General features: G+C 44.6%; 2 protein-coding genes across 3 annotated transcripts in view; one reads left to right on the forward strand and one right to left on the reverse strand.

Annotated features, from left to right (window-relative positions):
* LOC144482743 (uncharacterized) overlaps window positions 1-19,512 on the forward strand; it is a 101,496-nt gene that overhangs the window by 34,904 nt on the left and 47,080 nt on the right. The window lies entirely within an intron of this gene.
* LOC144482785 (uncharacterized) lies at window positions 11,900-19,119 on the reverse strand. 2 transcript variants are annotated; one of them, XM_078201645.1, is made up of 2 exons: window positions 19,004-19,119; window positions 11,900-16,359 (listed from the first exon to the last, which is right to left on the reverse strand). In XM_078201645.1, exon 2 carries the CDS (start codon window positions 16,003-16,005, stop codon window positions 15,163-15,165), a length of 843 nt encoding a protein of 280 aa, XP_078057771.1. In that variant the 5' UTR covers window positions 16,006-16,359; window positions 19,004-19,119; the 3' UTR covers window positions 11,900-15,162. The 2 variants fall into 2 exon arrangements, with proteins under 2 accessions (XP_078057771.1, XP_078057772.1); XM_078201646.1 differs by lacking the exon at window positions 19,004-19,119 and adding an exon at window positions 17,689-18,415.

Raw genomic sequence — 19,512 nt, forward strand, 5'->3', positions numbered from 1 at the left:
TAATTAATGAAGCCGCTGAAAATGATTAGACCCAGGAGACATGAGTAACAACAAAATATATTTATATAGCGCCTTTAAGTAATAAAACATCCAAGGAGCATTGTAAAATAAAGTATGACATTGAGCCACAAAGAAGATACTAGGTTAGATGACCAAAGGTTTGGTCAAAGTGGTAGATTTTAAGGGGTGTGTTAAAGGAGTAAAGCGAGGTGGAGAGTTGGAGACGTGTAGGGATGGTATTCCAGAGGTTGGAGCCTAAGCAACTGAAGGTAGAGCTTGCAATGGTGAAGCAAGGGCAGGGACAAACTAAAGACCAGAATTAGAGCAGTGTAATATATTGAGGGTTGTGGGGCTGATAGGAGATTATAGATATTGGGACAGGCAAGGTCATGGAGTGATTTGAAACCAAGGATGAGAATTTTAATATTAAGTTGTTGCTTTACTGGGTGGATCATTGTGCACGAGGGTGATAGTGGAATAACACTTAATGTGAGTTTAAACATGGCCAGCAGAGTTTTAGATGAACCCTGCAATGACCCTTGCAGTGATGACTGACCTCCAACAACCACAGCCATCCTCGCCTGTACCTGGTATATCCCCAACCGGCGGAGAGTTCCCCCCCGAATCCCACCGATTCCAACCCTGTGTAGGTCCCTTTCTGCCACACTCAGTTAAATGATGTCTTGATGGATTTTCTTTGTTCTTTTTTGTTTTGTTTTTTTTGTTTAAAGAAAACAAAATTTTCTTTGCTCTTTGTTCTGTTTGGAACATCCCAAATGCCCATCCAATTTCCTTTGTAATTGTTTATTGTCTCCACTTCCTCCACCCTCGTAGGCAGCGAGTTTCAGGTCATTACCATTCGCTGCATCAGAATATTCTTCCTCACATCTCCCCTCCCCTTGCATCTCTGACCCAAAACAAGAAATCTGTGTCCCCCTCATCCTTGTCCCATCAGCTAATGGGAACAGCTTTTCTTTGTCCACCTTATCTAAACCTGTCAGAATCTTGTCCACCTCTATCAAATCTCCCCTCAACCTCCTTTGCTCCAAGGAGAACAACCCAGCCAGACATTGACAATAAAGAACAAACGAACAGAATATGTTCCTGTCTGAAATCAAATGGGAATGTTTAATTTCTGTTTTAAAGATATTGTGAATATATTTTCCTGGACAATAAAGGAATCAGCTACAACAGAGCAAGAAGAAGACAGTTTCAATGTGGAATTGACTGGAATATTCTCTCTGGATTTAAACAATGGAGAAACTACAAACATGAAAGAAAATAAATTTCAAAACGTGAACTCTGAACAGACTGTTTTCAAAATATAACTTGAAAATTCACAAATGAACAGCAATGAAGACTCTCTTTTGCAGGAGGACCTTTGGATTATAATTATTGGAAGAAGAAAAGTTTCAGAAAACACTGCAAGCAGTAATTTCCATCTTCAGTGGACTGAGATTCCTGGACATGGAACCCAGCAGTGTGCTGTTACCAAGCTGGACTTGTGACTGTGAAGTGGACAATGGAGGGATTATTATGTCTATTGCAGGTTATAAGATAGATCAACATCGGAAAACAGTGGACTTAGGAACAGGAGTCGGCCATTTGGCCCTTCGAGCCTGCTCCACCATTCAATAAGATCATGGCTGTTGTTAAGATATACATGATGTGGAGATGCCGGCGTTGGACTGGGGTAAACACAGTAAGAAGTTTAACAACACCAGGTTAAAGTCCAACAGGTTTATTTGGTAGCAAAAGCCACACAAGCTTTCGAGGCTCTGAGCCCCTTCTTCAGGTGAAGAAGGGGCTCAGAGCCTGAAGAAGGGGCTCAGAGCCTCGAAAGCTTGTGTGGCTTTTGCTACCAAATAAACCTGTTGGACTTTAACCTGGTGTTGTTAAACTTCTTACTGTGTTAAGATATACAGCATGTTGTATATTGTAATATTCTAAATGGGATATTATGAAGTTGATACATTTCCATTTCTTCCTGTTTTTGTTCCAAAAATCTAATTTCATAATTCCTATGTTTTAGAAATAAGAATTAGTTGCAAGAATTGCTTTTAAAAAATGGAAAACCTGGATTGAGAATCTGATGAAAACACCCTCAGGGAATTCGCAGTCACAAAGCATGGCCCATGTTGGTTTAAGAAGTCAAAACTCGAGAGGTAAGAACTGTAAAAGGTCAGCTGGATCTTTTAGCTGGAGACATTGGGTCTGACAATTATTGTACTGTTTTTGTTCGGTGAATTCTTCATGCTGACCTCAGGAAAAAAGGTCCAATTTTGAAGCTGAACATCTGTTAGATATTCAATCGTCTCTGTTACCATGGGGATATGTGATTCAGGGTGGAGCCTTGGTTAGAATTAGACCATAAGATATAGGAGCAGAATTAGGCTATTCGGCCCATCGAATCTGCTGTGCCATTCAATCATGGCTGATAAATCTCAATCCCATTCTCCTGCCTTTTCCCCGTAACCTTTTGAGTCCTTTCCAATCAATGACCTGGTTCCAGCGGACAGTCTGCAGTTAGCTTGGAAGCCACCAATTGTGGGATCAGGAGCTGTGAACCATCTGTGGGACTAGAAGCCTAGAGGACCATTAGAAACCAGGGGTGTTTCCAACATTTAAATCCCTCAGCAAGAATGCAGTGAAGCCCATGTTTGGACTGAGGAGTCCACAGTTTGAGAGCTTAAAGGAAAATTGGAGGCTTGTTTAGTGAAAAGATAATGGATGGACTCCCATAAACTCTTGGAGCTTGGAGAATATCTGGAGTACTGGGGAGAATTAAAGTGAATTGTGGAGAGCTTTAGCATACCTTTGGGATGGTCCTAGGAACAGAAGTGAATGAAACCTCAAGATATCATTAAGTATAAAGAAACTCTTGGGGTGAGGTAAAAAAATAGAACTAGGTTTATATCATAAATCTTTGAGTGTAGTATTCAATTTGTAGTGTTGTCTTTTTAAATTTTATTTAAACATACAGTAAAGTTTGTTTTTGTTTAAAAATGTGGAATCTTGTGATGTAATTCTTTCAGTTAATCACTGGGTGTTCGAATTTCTCTGCAAACGTTAACAGTCCTGACCGGGATCGCAAAAATTCACACAAACAGTGTTTCAAAACAAATCGAAGAAAAAGATGGTTTTTCTTCTTCAACACAAACGTTACACATGAAGAAACCCTCTTCTGGTATCTCCAATAATTTGTTGCTTCGAGCAATTCTTTTCATGGAACAATCAGATAATTGATGACTGAAAATGGAACTAATTGTATCCCTTTAAAGCAGGAGGGCGATCGCCCGGCACAGAGGGGAATCAGGGATTTCTCCCATAGACCAATTGACAGGGATTCTACCCTCCAACCACCTGAAGTGAATTCTTGACATGAATCATCCGTGCCAGTGCAGTTATCAACTTGCAGTTTGGCTGATCAGAAAATGCTTTGTTGCTGATTTTCCTTGTGTTAGGAAGTGACAATGCCAAGGCCAGATCTTGTTTCCTCCTTGATCGGGATGTAACCCGTGTCCACATCGCCACTTCATTCTTCCACTGGTTGTATGGTTCAGACTCCGAGAGCATCAGCAGGTAATCAGACCCTGACAATTCCCACTGCCTTTCACTCATTTCTCACAAAAGCTGCTGGGATTGTAAACTTCTGTCTGAAATATACTTTCTTTTAGTTTCCAACCTTCACCATTAGACAAGCATTTTCTGTTACCATGTTATAATCCTGACAGCCTTGGGGTGGAGTCAATCTTTACTTGGTCTAGATTTGTTCACAGAATCAAACATTACAGGTTCAACTCTGACTCCAAGTTATATTAGTGAGTCCCACTTTTTACCTGCTCATAACTATCTAATCAGTGCCCTCCATCTGAATAAACTTAACCTCTATTGATATAATTAACAGCCACAGTCAGAGCATCTGAAAGGTCACTAATGGTTGTGACTGCCATGGTGTCTCAGCAGCTTGGGTGAACAAGTGAATCCTTTCCCACACACTGAGCAGGTGAATGGTCTCAGTTTGGAAACTGAGGGAAAATAAAATTTCAGGCAGAAGCTTCCAATCTGGTAGGTTTTATGAGAAATCGCTGAAAGTGAGTGGGAATTATCAGGGTCTCTCCCCAGTGTGAATTCCCTGATGTTTCAGTAGGTCAGATGATGTTCTAACCCTCTTTGCACAGTGAGAGCGCCTGAACGGGGTCTCCTCAGTGTGAATGCGCTGGTCGACCCTCAGGTAGGCTAAGGTTTTAAAGCAGCTCCCACAGTCAGAGCATTGAACAGGTTTCTTATTGGGGGAGGTGCCTCAGTATTCCAGCAGACTGGATGATTGACTGAGTCACTTCCCACACACACATCAGATGAATGGCCTTTCCCCAGTGTGTAATCCTTTGTGTCTCAGCAGACTAGATAATTGAGTGAATCCCTTCCCACACTCGGAGCAGATGAATGGCCTCAGCCCAGTGTGAATGCGTTGGTGTGTCAGCGGGAGGGATGAGTGAGTGAATCCCTTCCCACGCTCTGAGCAGGGGGACAGTCCCTCACCCATGTGAAATCGCTGGTGGTTCTGCAGGGTAGATGACTGAGTGAATCCCTTTCCACACACACAACAGGTGAATGGTCTCTCCCCATTGTGAACCCGCTGGTGTGTCAGCAGGGCAGACGAATCGCTGAATTTCTTCCCACACTCAGAGCAGGTGAATGGCCTCTCCCTGATGTGAAGTCGCTGGTGATTCCTCAGGGTGGATGAATCACGAAATCCCCTTCCAAACTCAGAGCAGGTGAACGGTATCTCCACAGTGAGGCTGCATCGAAGGGTTTCCAGCTTCGAGGGACAATTGAATCCCTTCCCACAGTCCCTACATTTCCATGGTCTGAGTGTGTTTGTACATCTCCAGGTTCAGATGAAGGTTTGACCCCACAGATAACACGTACATGGTCTCTCTCCTCACTGTGAATCCTTCAATCTTTTCCAGGCTGTGTAACTGGTTAAAGCTCTTTCCACAGTCAGTTCACTGGAATACTCTCACTCGAGTGTCTGTGTCTCAGTGATTTTCCAGTCACACTGATGTTTAAACAGTTTGAAGGGACAGACAAACATTTTCCATTCTAGTTTCAAATGCCGATGGTATTCAGATCCTGAATAATTGGGTGACTCTGTCAGATCCTAACGTCATGTTTGTTGAGATTTGTGTCTGTAAATTCTCCCCTTCTAATAGCCTGTGAAGGAAATTCACAAGAATCATTGCTGTCATATGGAATTCATATGGTGTTCGTGGAAGTGGAAATAACTAGGGTTGGGAAGCATTTTCCGATCGGGGCCATTGTGATCTCCTGGACTCGTTTCGATCGCCTCAGGGGGTCGGAGAGGAATTTCCCAGATTTTTTTTTCCCCATATTGGCCCTGGGGTTTTTCACTCTGGGTTTTCGCCTCTCCCTGGAGATCACATGGTCTGGAATGGGGGGGTGGGGGTAAGTTAATAGGTTGTAATGAACAAAGCATCATAGCTGTGAGGGACAGCTCGGTGGATAGGATATTGGTATGTAGATAGGCTGGAAAATTGGGCGGGGATCCTGGATTCAGGATTCAATCCTGGACCGGGGAGCGGCGCGGGCTTGGAGGGCCGAAGGGCCTGTTCCTGTGCTGTATTGTTCTTTGTTCTTTGTTCTTTGTCAGTACAGGATAAAAACTCAGAACAGACAATTCTAGTTTCTGTGGAACATTCTTTCCTCTCATTCTTGAAAATTTGTAAATCTCCATCCCAAACACTCTCCCTCCATTCTCACCTTTGTCTATTTGAGGTCTAACATTTTCCTGAGGGTGCTGATTCATCCTAATCGACAGATCCGTGCCGACTGTTTCCTGTACAGGACACATATTCCTGAAATCTTCACACAGGCTTGTGTCTAAGCATATAAAACATTTGCATATTTAGTGAACTAAAAATGTATGCAATATTCAGCACTCTATTACATGATTAGAGATACAGATGGGTGCGGAAGAACTTGACTTAGGGAGCAAACAATCATGTTCTGGAACTCACTGATGATGAGAGTGGTGGAAGTGGAGACGACCAGTGATTTCAAAATAAAATTGGTCGGGCACTTGAAGGAATGAAACGTGCTGGGGAACAGGGATATCGAGGACAAATGGCACCGAGTGGATTCCCCGACAGAGACTGGGCACGGAGTCAAGCTGCTGAATTGATTTATCTTGTGCTCTGCTGACTCTTTGACTGGAAAATATACAGAGTAGTTACAATACTATTCTGGAATTAAACAACATCAACTGTAATACAAATCCATAAATAATATACCCATTATGCACCATATAGTAAGAAGTCTCACAACACCAGGTTAAAGTCCAACAGGTTTATTTGGAATCACAAGCTTTCAGAGCGCTGCCCCTTCATCAGGTGAGAAGGAGCAGCGCTCTGAAAGCTCGTGATTCCAAATAAACCCGTTGGACTTTAACCAGGTGTTGTGAGACTTCTTACTGTGCCCACCCCAGTCCAACACCGGCATCTCCACATCATATGCACCATATAACAACACCAGACATATCAATGTTGTTACGATCCTCATGGTCACCTTATAATCAGCAAATTCCCACAAATCCCAATAGAATAAACTAAAAGACAATGTTTCATTTTTAAAAATTTTACATTAAAAATTAATCTAAAATTAACATCACTGAATCATGCATTAAGAAACAGTATTTGAATAGACAGGATAAATTACACTTTAAAAAGCTAAGACAATAAAAACAGGTTCCACAAAATCACAAACATTTCCCCCTCAGTATATTTGTCTCTAATTCCAGTTCCAGAGAATTTCTCTGTCTCTGTATTTCCCAGGGGGAGAAATAAAGTGTTTTCCTCACAGATGTTGTCCAGAGGATGAAGTTTGAGTCTGTGTGTGAAGTTTGAGTCTGTGTGTGAAGTTTGAGTCTGTGTGTGAAGTTTGAGTCTGTGGTGAAGTTTGAGTCTGTGTGTGAAGTTTGAGTCTGTGTGGTGAAGTTTGAGTCTGTGGTGAAGTTTGAGTCTGTGTGTGAAGTTTGAGTCTGTGGTGAAGTTTGAGTCTGTGGTGAAGTTTGAGTCTGTGGTGAAGTTTGAGCCTGTGTGTGAAGTTTGAGTCTGTGTGTGAAGTTTGAGTCTGTGGTGAAGTTTGAGTCTGTGGTGAAGTTTGAGTCTGTGGTGAAGTTTGAGTCTGTGGTGAAGTTTGAGTCTGTGTGTGAAGTTTGAGTCTGTGGTGAAGTTTGAGTCTGTGTGTGAAGTTTGAGTCTGTGTGTGAAGTTTGAGTCTGTGTGAATTTTGAGTGTGTGTGAAGTTTGAGTCTGTGGTGAAGTTTGAGTCTGTGGTGAAGTTTGAGTCTGTGGTGAAGTTTGAGTCTGTGGTGAAGTTTGAGTCTGTGGTGGTGAAGTTTGAGTCTGTGGTGAAGTTTGAGTCTGTGGTGAAGTTTGAGTCTGTGTGAAGTTTGAGTCTGTGGTGAAGTTTGAGTCTGTGGTGAAGTTTGAGTCTGTGGTGAAGTTTGAGTCTGTGGTGAAGTTTGAGTCTGTGTGTGAAGTTTGAGTCTGTGTGTGAAGTTTGAGTCTGTGTGTGAAGTTGGAGTCTGTGTGTGAAGTTTGAGTCTGTGTGTGAAGTTTGAGTCTGTGGTGAAGCTACAAACAGAAGCTGTTCTGTTTCAAATCAAACTGCGGGACTGGGAAGAAAATGATGGGAAGAGATTTTGCAAAGTCCCCTCCCCCACTCCCTCAGCTGGCAGCCCAGCACGCAGGCGCAGAAAGCGCTGCTGAGCCGAGCTGTCGGGTGCGGCTGCCGCCAGCGGTCGCTCTCGATCTCTTTTTGGAGCCGCAGCCGCCGGAGAGAGAGGGGGGAGGGGGAGATCACCGCGCGGCTTCTCGCTCTGGCCGGAGCCGTCAGCCGGTTGCCTGGAGGAGGTGTAGGGGGGGAGGGGAACAATGGGTGGGGGCGGGGCTCCCGGGTCCGCGAACCGGGCCTGCGCCATGGAACCCCGACACGTCACTGCGGTGTCGAGTAATTCCTATTGGCTGATTGAGGCAGCGCTCCATTGTGACGTCTCAATGCGGAAGTTGGCCACTGAGCTTCAGATTAAAGCTTCCACTTCGATTTGAAAAGACTTCGGCCATCAGTGAGTGGAAAAGCAGCAACACACTGCCACACCCGAGTGAGAGTGTTCCAGTGCACTGACTAAAGAGCTTTACTAAGAAGTTTAACAACACCAGGTTAAAGTCCAACAGGTTTATTTGGTAGCAAAAGCCACTGTGTTTACCCCAGTCCAACGCCGGCATCTCCACATAAAGAGCTTTAACCAGTTACACAGCCTGAATAAATATCACATCATTCACAGCGGGGAGAGACTCTACCCGTGTTCTGTGTGTGGACAAGGCTTCAACTTATTGGCCACCCAAGGGAGAGGCAAGGACACCTGCACCATGGAGAAACCATGGAAATGTGCAGACTGTGGAAAGAGATACAGAGCCCCCTCTCTGCTGGATGCTCATCGGCGCAGCCACACTGGGGAGAGGCCATTCATCTGCTCTCAGTGTGGGGAGGGATTCGCTCTGTTGCCCAGCCTGCAGTCACACAAGCGAGTTCACACCGGAGAGAGACCGTTCACCTGCTCTCAGTGTGGAAAGGGATTCACTGTGTTATCCACTTTGCAGAGACACCAGCGAATTCACACTGGGGAGAGGCTGTTTATCTGCTCTCGGTGTGGGAAGGGGTTCAGTCAGTTTTCCAACCTGCAGACACACCAGCGAGTTCACACCGGGGAGAGGCCATTCATCTGCTCTCATTGTGGGAAGAGATTCACTCGGTCATCCGACCTGCGGACACATCAGCACATTCACACCGGGGAGAGGCCATTCACCTGCTCTCATTGTGGGAAGGGATTTACTCGTTCATCCGACCTGCGGACACACCAGCGAGTTCACACTGGGGAGAGGCCATTCACCTGCTCTCAGTGTGGGAAGGGATTCACTCGGTCATCCGTCCTGCGGAGACACCAGCGAGTTCACACTGGGGAGAGACCATTTACCTGCTCTCAGTGTGGGAAGGGTTTCAGTCAGTTATCCACCCAGCAGAAACACCAGCACATTCACACTGGAGAGAGGCCGTTCACCTGCTCTCAGTGTGGGAAGAGATTCACTCAGTCATCCCACCTGCGGAGACACCAGCAAGTTCACACAGGGGAGAGGCCATTTACCTGCTCTCAGTGTGGGAAGGGTTTCAGTCAGTTATCCAACCTGCAGAGACACCAGCGAATTCACATGGGGAGAGACCATTCACCTGCTCTCAGTGTGGGACGGAATTCACTCAGTTACCCCACCTGTTGAGACATCAGTGAAGTTACACTGGGGAGAAACTGTCCACCTGCTCAGTGTATAAAAAGTGTTCGGAATTTCATCACAGCTGCTGAGGCACCAACAAGTTCACAGGGGTTGGATTCTGCTGTTATTGTTTCTGCTCTCAATTACATCCAGGACTGCATTTTGTTCATTCTCACAGTTGGTCAATGGGGAGGGTCGGAGGGTTTCTTTCTGCTGGACTGGCCGGTCTCACAACTTTGCCTCCAGTGGGCTGATGTTCTTTGAGTCTTGTTGCGAATACCTTGTTTTAAATTTCACAAGGATCACAGAGTGACCGGGTGTGAGGAAGTTCAGAGATATTTAGTCAGCATTTCTGTTTGAAACTCCCCCAGATGCCCATCCAATTTCCTTTGTAATTGTTTATTGTCTCCATTTCCTCCATCCTCGGAGGCAGTGAGTTCCAGGTCATTACCATTCGCTGCATCAAAATATTCTTCCTCACATCCCTCCCTACATCTCTGACCTGAAACTTTAAATCTGTGTCCCCCCTCGTCCATGTCCCATCAGCTAATGGGAACAGCTTTTCTTCGTCCACCTTATTTAAACCTGTCAGAATCTTGTCCACCTCTATCAAATCTCCCCTCAACCTCCTTTGCTCCAAGGGGAACAACCCCAGCCTGACATTGACAATAAAGAACAAACGAACAGAATATGTTACTGTCTCAAATCAAATGGGAATGTTTAATTTCTGTTTTAAAGATATTGTGAATATATTGTCCTGGACAATAAAGGAATTGGAATAACTCACCTTGGGAGTGGTTGAATGGAATATGTCAATCTGGTATCCATCTGCAGTCCAGTGAAAGTCTGGAATGTGTAGCTGGAAATCCCTCCCTAGCAGTACTGTGGGTGTACTTACACCTCAGGCATTGTAACAGTTCAGGAAGGCAGTGTTGGGGTTGACCATGGCCGAGGCAGCTACAGACAGCCACATATTCTGTTATAATTGAAGGACTGCAGATTGAATGTGAGGCATTATGGGACTGGACTATCTTGACCACATTCCTGTGACTGCTCAGTTTCTGCAATCACGGACCATTAAAGCTGCTTAGCAGGGCCCAGACAGAGAACCTGGTGAGAATATTTCTCAGAATGAGTTAGAATTAAACTTATTCCAGGACCGGCTGGTGTTCAGCGGCTGATATACTTGAATCTGTGAAGAGGAGGTCTGACCAATCAACAAACAGTAGCAGATAGTTGGTTCAGAAGTTAAAAAGCGTTCTCAGGCATTGTTTAAATTATTTTATCCCAAATTTGTGATAAGAACTGTGAGGGACTTGTGACCCGTTAGTCGGTGCGGTAACGGTATACTCCAAATAGCACTGGACTGAAAAGCAGACCTCAGAGTAGATTCTAATGGTTATAAACTGACCCAAGCAAGGCCAGTGAAAAATCAGAGCTTGAGTGAGGACTGGACAGGTCTCTTACCTGCTGTTTGGAAACTAAGAACAAGAAACTTATCGATAAAATTATTAGAGAATAGAGCCAACATTTCGAGTCTGGGAGACACTTCATAACCGCTCTTATAAAGGGTCATCCATACTTGAAACATTGGCTCCACTCTGTCTCCACAGATACTGTCAGACCTGCTGACATTTTCCAGCATTTTCTGTTGTTGTTTCAGATTCCAGCATCCGCAGTATTTAACTTTTATGATAAAATGATTAGTTCTGATTGGAATCCCCACGACCCTCCCGCAAAACAGAGGGAGTGGTGGCAAAAGGGGAAAAAGGATAAGGATGATAAAGTCTGGGTTCTGATTCTCCGAGTTCATGGAGAATCAACAAAATGAGTGAAGCAGTTTATAAAGAACAGAAGTTACCAATCCCTAACAAAAACTGATCAAATAAAAATAATTAGGTGGTGGAATATAACAAAAAAATTAAGAGATGAAGTTTACAATCGAGTTTGTTTTGATTTTTATACTTGTGTAAAGTGGTATTATTGTGGGCCAATTTTTTTCTGCTCACTCCCCACCCCTTTAGGTTCTGTAGAAAAGTTAACCCTTTCAGCAGACAGTTCATTTGTTTTCAAATCATCTGAAAACTCATGTCTATTTTAGTTTATAATTGAAGATTTATGGGAATTGGCTAAGATGGGATTTCGGCATTTTTAAAGTATAAAGAAGTGGTCTTGAGAAGGCAACTTGGTAGAGAGAGGTGGAGGGAGATATGTTTACAGAGAGGTGTTGAGAGCTGTTGGTTTTACAAGTTATCCATGTTTTTGGAGCCGTCACTTCATGTCCTGGTCTGAGAGGGATGGAGAGAAGTCTGTTCAATTGTTAAAGTGAACCCTTCTCTATTAACTGTTAATCGATACTTTGCCTTTTATCGTTCTGACTTGTTACATTTTTAATGATTAATAAACTTTCTGAATTCACCATTTAAAGTATTCTTTCTTGCCACATGGTTAAGACACTGGAACCTGGTGTGATTTACGATGAGGGAGGTTATTGTAAACAAGAGAACACCCATAAATCTTAGTTCAAATAAATCAAAGTTCTGACAAATGGAATGTTATCCTTTATTATGAGAGAAATTGAACAGAGAAGTAAAGATGTTCTGCTTCAGTTATACAGGGTGTTGCTGAGACTGCATCTTGAACACTCGGTGCAGCTTTGTCTCCTATTTAAGAAATGATACAAATGCATTGAAAGTGGTTCAGAGGAGGTTAAATAGATTGCTTCCCAATTCTTGACCCTCACAGTATAAATTTTGTCCGATTTTCCTTGTCTTCACCTCTGACAAAAAGTAATCCTGACTCAAAATGCTGTCTCTATTCTCTCTTTACAGATGATGTCAGACTTGCTGAGATTGTCCAGGATTTTCTGTTTTTGTTTCAGATTCCAACAACAGCAGAATTTTGCCTTCATACCAACTATTGTTGGATAAGGGCATCAAAAATATCGGGTGTGGAACGAGAATGTGGAACGCAACTGTTATGGTGAAATTAAAATAATGGACACAAAATGGTTACCTGGCACACAAAATGGACTCTGGGAAGGGACATTAAAAGGCACTGGCTTTGGGCACAGACAGTTACACAAAGAGTTAAAACCTGCAGTATCTGAATTGCTGCAGGAAGCTGGTCAGACCTGGGGCACTTTAAGACTTGAGATAAGAGCAGACCCAGAACAATGAGTTTGATGATAAGATCCGCCACTGATGGGGACATAAATACATAAATGTATATATCGAAACCAGTCATTGATAGAGGACATAACTGCATAAATGTATCCATTCTATGTATAATGATGTGTTAACTGTCCATGTCCGTACCTGTCTGCTTGTAACAATGTGTTAATTGTCGATGTCCGTATCTGTCTACTCAACTTGTAACGATGTGTTAACGGCTAATGTCCGTACTATCTATTGTCTAAAAGATATAAAGATGCTCAACTACCATTGTGTAGTTGAGAAGGTCGCTGCCAAGTACTGCGGAGTACCAGTGCTTTCTCCCAAAGCTTTGTCCGAAATAAAACTGTTTTGTTGAACCTCCAAGTCTGACTCCGAAGTGGTAAATTTCCCACAACACAAGACAAACAGATCAGCCATGATGTAAATAAATGCTGGAGCAGACTCAAAGGGCCAAATGGCCAACTTCTGCTCCGATGTCGAATGTTGGTCACAGATTTCTGAGAATTGTGAAACAAGGCTGGAAGATTCGCCTTGCTTGTGTTCGTGGGAAAATGTCCAGGAGAACCATCACTGTGAAGGACAGTTCTGGGATTAAAGGTTGCCAGACTGGAAAAGGAAAACAATGGAAATAAACTCTTGGGGAGTGAAAAATCACCTTGGACTCATTCTTGGAGAATTGAGTGTCAACATTCCAAGATGGAATAAAATATAACCATTGAGTGCGACATTTGATGGTGTTAAGAGTAAAAGGGCAAAGTTCAATTTTACAGTTTAAGGGTTATGTTCCCTACAAAAAAGTGTTTCGTCATTGTTGCTTCCAGTTTGTTGGAGTAGAAGTCATAAAACTTGAAGTTTTGTCATGTGATTCTTTGATTTACACATTGAGTTTAGAATTCATTTCTTTAAATTACTGATCATTACAGAGATCCTAATAATTCATTCAAAGCCCTGTGTTTTGACTTCCCATTTGAGCCTGGGGCACCTTTCTGTCTCTCTATTGCTCGTGTCAATGACAGCCAGGCGACGGAGCTGAGGGCTGAATTTAGCTGAGAATAATGAGGCCTGCGCCCCAGTTGGGAAACTGCAATGTATGTTGCAGTAATCGAGAGACAGGAAGGTGCTGGAGGACTGAGTGAGAAATGGGCCTCCAACCAATTGTTATATCGGTCACTCAGAGCTAAAGAGAAACTCGTCTCTTTAAATACATATACAGGGAAGAGGCTGCAATGAAATCTGCCCCTTTTAACACGCACAAAAGCTGGAGGATGAGATTGGCAGGCTACAGGAGGACTCCATTCAGCCCATCATCCTCCTGCTATCTCTTTGAAAGAACTCTCTGATTCACCCAACTGCACTGTTCTTTCCCCAAATTCTTCCCACTCAAGTCTTTACCCTTTGGAGGTAAACTATTGAATCTGCTTTCAGGCAGATCAGAACAACTCACTGTGTCAAAAAATAAAATCTCATCTCCCCCTCTGGCTCCTTTGCCAATTACCTTTGAGGGACTCACTTTCTGTTAAAGAGCCTGCCAACCCCTCTCACCCACTTTCCCTAAAGTGCATCAATCTCATCAGGAAAAGTCCAGAAAAATCAAATATTTTTACTGATAAAAGTTTATTAATGAAACAGAACATGGTTAAAACAAACAGAAAATGACTTGAGGATCAAAGACAACCAGAGTAAAAGGATGTTCACAATGTTCTGGACACAAATGGTTTCTCTTTAATTCATCTGTAGCCTGTTCCCTGCCCTCTTTGTGGAACACCTCCGCTCAATCCACAAGCATGACCCTGACCTTCCGCTTGCCATTAGAATTCACCACCTTGCTCTCACACTCACATTTCTGTCCTCGGCCTGCTGCAATGTTCCGGAGAAGCCCAACACAAGCTGGACAAACAGCCCCTCATCTTCCGATGAGGCACTTTACAGCCTTCTGGACTCAACATTTAGGTCAACAACTTCACACCCTGAACTCTCTCCTCCATTTTGATTTGTTGTTTTTTGCCGAGTGCCAGTCTACACCTTGTTTTCATGTATTTTTGCTTCCAGACAGAGCTGTCCTTTATTCTGCCATTAACACTTACTCTGGACCAATGCTTTGTTTCTTTACCACAACCATTACCTCTCCCTTTGCCTTGGGTTCCGGGATATTTTTGTCATTTAATCTCACCCACCCCCTAACCAATTCCTGACTTTCCCTTTTGTCCTACCTGACCCTACCCCCTTTCTCACCAGCATCAAACCCATCACATTTCTCCCTCTCTTTAGTTCTGAAGTAGAGTTACATTGGACGTGAAACATTAACTCTGTTTCTCTCTCCACAGATGCTGCCAGACCTGCTGTGTTTTTCCAGTTCTTTCTGTATTTATTTTTGATCTACCTGTAGTGATAGGAAAAACACTATTTACTATCCCAGAAAAATAAATGTCCTTCATCAGCTTTTGTGGATCAGTTCAGTGGAAATGTGCTCTCCCAGGCTCAAAGAGCATCAGCCCACTGGAAGCAAAGTTGTGCGACCGGCCAGTCCAGCAGAAAGAACCTCTCCGACCCTCTCACTTCACCAACTGTCAGAATGAACATGGTTCAGTCCTGGATGTGATTAACAGCAGCAAGAACAGCAGAATCCAACTCCTGTCATCACTTATGAACTCGCTGGTGTCTCAGCAGGGATGTTGACTGAGTGAATCCCTTTCCACACACAGAGCAGGTGAATGGTCTCTCCCCAGTGTGAACTCGAACGTGTACCTGCAGTCTGGATAACTGAGTGAATCCCTTCCCACAGTGAGAGCAGGTAAACAGCCCCTCCCCAGTGTGAACCCGCTGGTGTGTCAGCAGGCTGGATGCCCGGGTGAATCCCTTTCCACACACACAGCAGATAAATGGCCTCTCCCCAATGTGAGTTCGCTGGTGTTCCCGCAGGTTGAATGAATCAGTGAATCCCTTCCCACACACAGAGCAGGTGAATGGTTTCTCCCCAGTGTGAATTCGCTGGTGTCTCTGCAGGTGGGATGATGTTCTAAACCTCTTTGTGCAGTGAGAGCAGCTGAACGGCCTCTCCTCGGTGTGAATGTGCTGGTGGTCCCTCAGATCCTGAGACCTTTTGAATTCACTCCCACAGTCGGAGCATTTAAAGGGTCTCTCACTGGTGTGAACTCGCTGGTGTTCCTGCAGGTTGGATGTTGATCTAAATCTCTTTGAGCATTGAGAGCAGCTGAACGGTTTCTCCTCAGTGTGAATTCGCTCGTGTCTCAGCAGTTCCTGCGCCCTTTTGAAGCTGCTCCCACAGTCGGAGCATTTAAAGGGTCTCTCATTAGTGTGAGTGACTTTGTGGTTCAACAACTTGGAGAAATAAGTGAATCCCATGCCACACACAGAGCAGGTGAATGGCCACTCCTCAGTGTGAATACGTCGGTGAATTTCCAGCCGAGATGGGAATCTGAATCCCTTCCCACAGTCCCCACATTTCCATGGATTCTCCATGGTGCGGGTGTCCTTGTGACTCTCCAGGTTAAACAATCAGTTAAACCTCACACAGAACACAGGTACAGTCTCTGCCCACTGTGAATGCTGTGATGTATTTTCAGGCTATATAACTGGTTAAAGCTCTTTCCACAGTCAGTGCACTGGAACACTCTCACTCGGGTGTGTGTGCGTTGGTGCTTTTCCAGTCACACTGACGTTTAACGCCTTCTGAAGCAGACAGAACAGAGAAACATTTCTCCTTCTAGATGCAAAGGCCGATGGTATTCAGGTCCAGATGAATTGAGCGACTGTCAAATCTTGACGTGGCGTATGGTTTGGGATTCTGTCAATGGATCCTAACCTTCTGATATCCTATAAAAAGAGTTTGCAGCAGACATCACAGTCAGTACAGGATCAAAATTCAGAACAGATAATTCTAGTTTCGATAGAACATTCTTTCCCCACTCATTCCCCTAAATCTGTAAGTTGGTTAAGATATGGGGGTAGTGATTAGTCATGCTCCTGAACTTGCTGCCTGTGAGGGTAGTCAAGCAGAGATGATCAGTAATTTCTCAATGAGATTGGATGGGTGCTGCAGGGTTACAGAATGGGACCCTCTCCAGACTGACAGAATTGCTCGACAGAGAGTCAGCAGGGCCTCGAATTGTCCAATGGACTCCTCCTCTGCTGTAATGACTCTGACTGGAAATATATAACGTAGCTACAGTACTACATTACAAGACAAGAAATAATAATAAATGTACTTTATTATAGAACCATCCAATATTTATCACATAACCACACTGTCATAATTCTGTCCTCAGAGTTTTAAAGCACAGCAAGAGGCCCTTTGGCCCATCGTATTTGTGCTAGCTCTCAAGCACCAATCTGTTCTAATCCCACCTTTCACCACTTGGTCAGTAGCAGCCTTATATGTTATGACATTTCAAGTACTTATCTAAATGCTTCTTAATGTTGAGCGTTCCCACCTCTCTCACCCTTTCCGGCAGTGAGTTCCCGATTCCCACCACCCTCTGGGTGAAAATCTTTTCCCTCAAATCCCCTCTAAATTTCCTGCCCCTCACTTAAATCTATGTCTCTGGATATTGACCCAGTTACTCAAGGTCAGTGAATGGAGGGTTCATATTTTTGTACATCTCAATCAGGCCCCCCCTCAGCCTTCTCTGCTTTAGGGAGACCAATTCGAGCCTCACCAGCCTCTCTTCATGACTGACACGTTCCAGCCCAGGCAGCATCCTGGTGAATCTCCTCTGCACCTTCTCCAGTGCAATCACATCCTTCCTAAAGTGTGGCGACCCGAACTGCAGACAGTACTCCAGCATTTTATACACTCAATCAAAACCTGCCTGCTGTAATATTTGATGCTTTGGCTAAAAAAGACAAGTATCCCATATCCCTTCTTAACCACTTTATCAATCTGTCCTGCTGGCTTCAGGGTCCTATGGACATGCACCCCAAGGTCCCTCTGGTCCTCTGTACTTCCTGACGGCCTATTGTTCATTATCTGTTCCCTTGCCTTGTTCGTTCTTCCAAAATGCATCACCTCAGACATTTCAGGGTTAAATTACATTTGCCACTATTCTGCCCACCTAACCAGCTCGCCCACATCATCCTGTAATCTAAGGCTTTCCTCCTCGCTATTTACCACATCACTAATTTTTGGACCATCAGCAAACTTACTGATCGAACCCCCACATTCATATCCACAGGAAGCTCCACGCGGCCATTGACACAGGGCACGGACTCTGATTGGCTGGAGGACCATCGCCCATCCGGTCCTCCAAGCGTTGCCATTGGTCAATCTGCCGCATGTAGACAATGAGGGGGCGGAGCCTGAGCCCACGTGGGGGTGGGCGGGGCTTTGACCGCCAGCCGCGCTGAGCTGGTGTCCAATCCGCAGTGTTTTGCTTCTGTAACCAGTGATATTGCTACCAATGGGACACTGTGTGCTGGGAACGCCCCTCTGAGTCATTGTGACGGCACAATGGAGCCCTGCCTGAATCAGCCAATAGCGAAGGAAATTCGACATGTCAACTATGACTCTGACCAATTTTTACAGGGACACTACAAGGGGTGTGAATGTGGCCCAGTCCATCACGCAAATCAGCCTCTTATCCATTGACACTGTCTACATTTCCTATTGCCTCAGAAAAGCAGCCAGCATAATCAAGGACCCCACTTATCCTGGACATTCTCTTTTCTATCTTCTTCCATCGGGAAAAAGAGACAAAAGTCTGAGGTCACAAACCAACCGACTCAAGAACAGCTTCTTCCCTGCTGCTGTCAGACTTTTACAAACAAAGAACAAAGAAAATTACAGCACAGGAACAGGCCCTTCGACCTTTCAAGCCTGCACCGACTATGCTGCCTGACTGAACTAAAACCCCCTACCCTTCCGGGAACCATATCCCTCCATTCCCATCCTATTCATGTATTTGTCAAGATGCCTCTTAAAAGTCACTGTCATATCTGCTTCCACTACCTTCCCTGGCAGCGAGTTCCCGGCACCCACTACTCTCTGTATAAAAAAACTTGCCTCGTACATCTCCTTTAAACCTTGCCCCTCACACCTTAAACCTGTGCCCCCTAGTAAGTGACTCTTCAACCCTGGGAAAAAGCTTCTGATTATCCACTCTGTCCATGCCCCTCATAATCTTGTAGACTTCTATCAGGTCGCCCCTCAATCTCCGTTGTTCCAGTGAGAACAAACCAAGTTTCTCCAACCTCTCTTCATAACTAATGCCCTTCATACCAGGCAACATCCTGGTAAATCTTTTCTGTACCCTCTCCAAAGCCTCCTCCTTTTGAATGGACCGACCTCATATTAAGCTGATCTTTCTCTTCACCCTTTCTGTAACTGTAACACTATATTCTGCACTCTCTCCTTTCCTACTCCCCTATGTACTCTATGAACAGTATGATTTATCTGTATACCGCGCAAGAAACAATACTTTTCACTGTATCCCAATACATGTGACAATAAATCAAATCAAACCCATTGCTGCATTTCCTTCCTGAAGCCACATTTGTCCAGTAGGGCCTGTCCTCGGGAGAAAGCGCTGCAGCTGCCGTTGTGTTGGGTGTTGAGGCGGTGCCGCTAGTTCCTTATTGGGGGTGTTGAAGCCTCCACTGGGTGTGTGGAGCCTCCCCTCCCACCCACTGCCCCTAACGCTGCCTCCGCTTATCCGCCTCCTCCCCGCCTGAAGATCAGACAAACAAGCGCCTGTCCCTGGACATGAGCCGCACTGCGCATGCTCAACGTCACAATGCCCAGGGACTGATTGACGGCAGCTCCGGACCAATAGAGAAAGGGGGCGGGGCTGGAGGACCGAGCGGGAGCGGCTGGTCCTCCAACCAGGGTGAATAGAGTGAAGCATGCGCAGTGTGGGTAATGGCGGCGGACGGACGGTTTTAACTCGAATCCGAGATCAGTTCAAGGTAAAGGAGAGCGATGAATGTGGTGGGTGGGTGGAGAGGCTTCGTAAACATGTTGTTCAAACTCAA

Source organism: Mustelus asterias, unplaced genomic scaffold (genome assembly GCF_964213995.1).
Source record: "Mustelus asterias unplaced genomic scaffold, sMusAst1.hap1.1 HAP1_SCAFFOLD_42, whole genome shotgun sequence".
NCBI classification, from domain to species: Eukaryota; Metazoa; Chordata; class Chondrichthyes; order Carcharhiniformes; family Triakidae; genus Mustelus; species Mustelus asterias.

Coding starts and splice junctions, on each gene's coding strand:
- LOC144482785 (XM_078201645.1), bottom strand. CDS start 16,005: ATGGAGAATCCATGGAAATGTGGGGACTGTGGGAAGGGATTCAGATTC.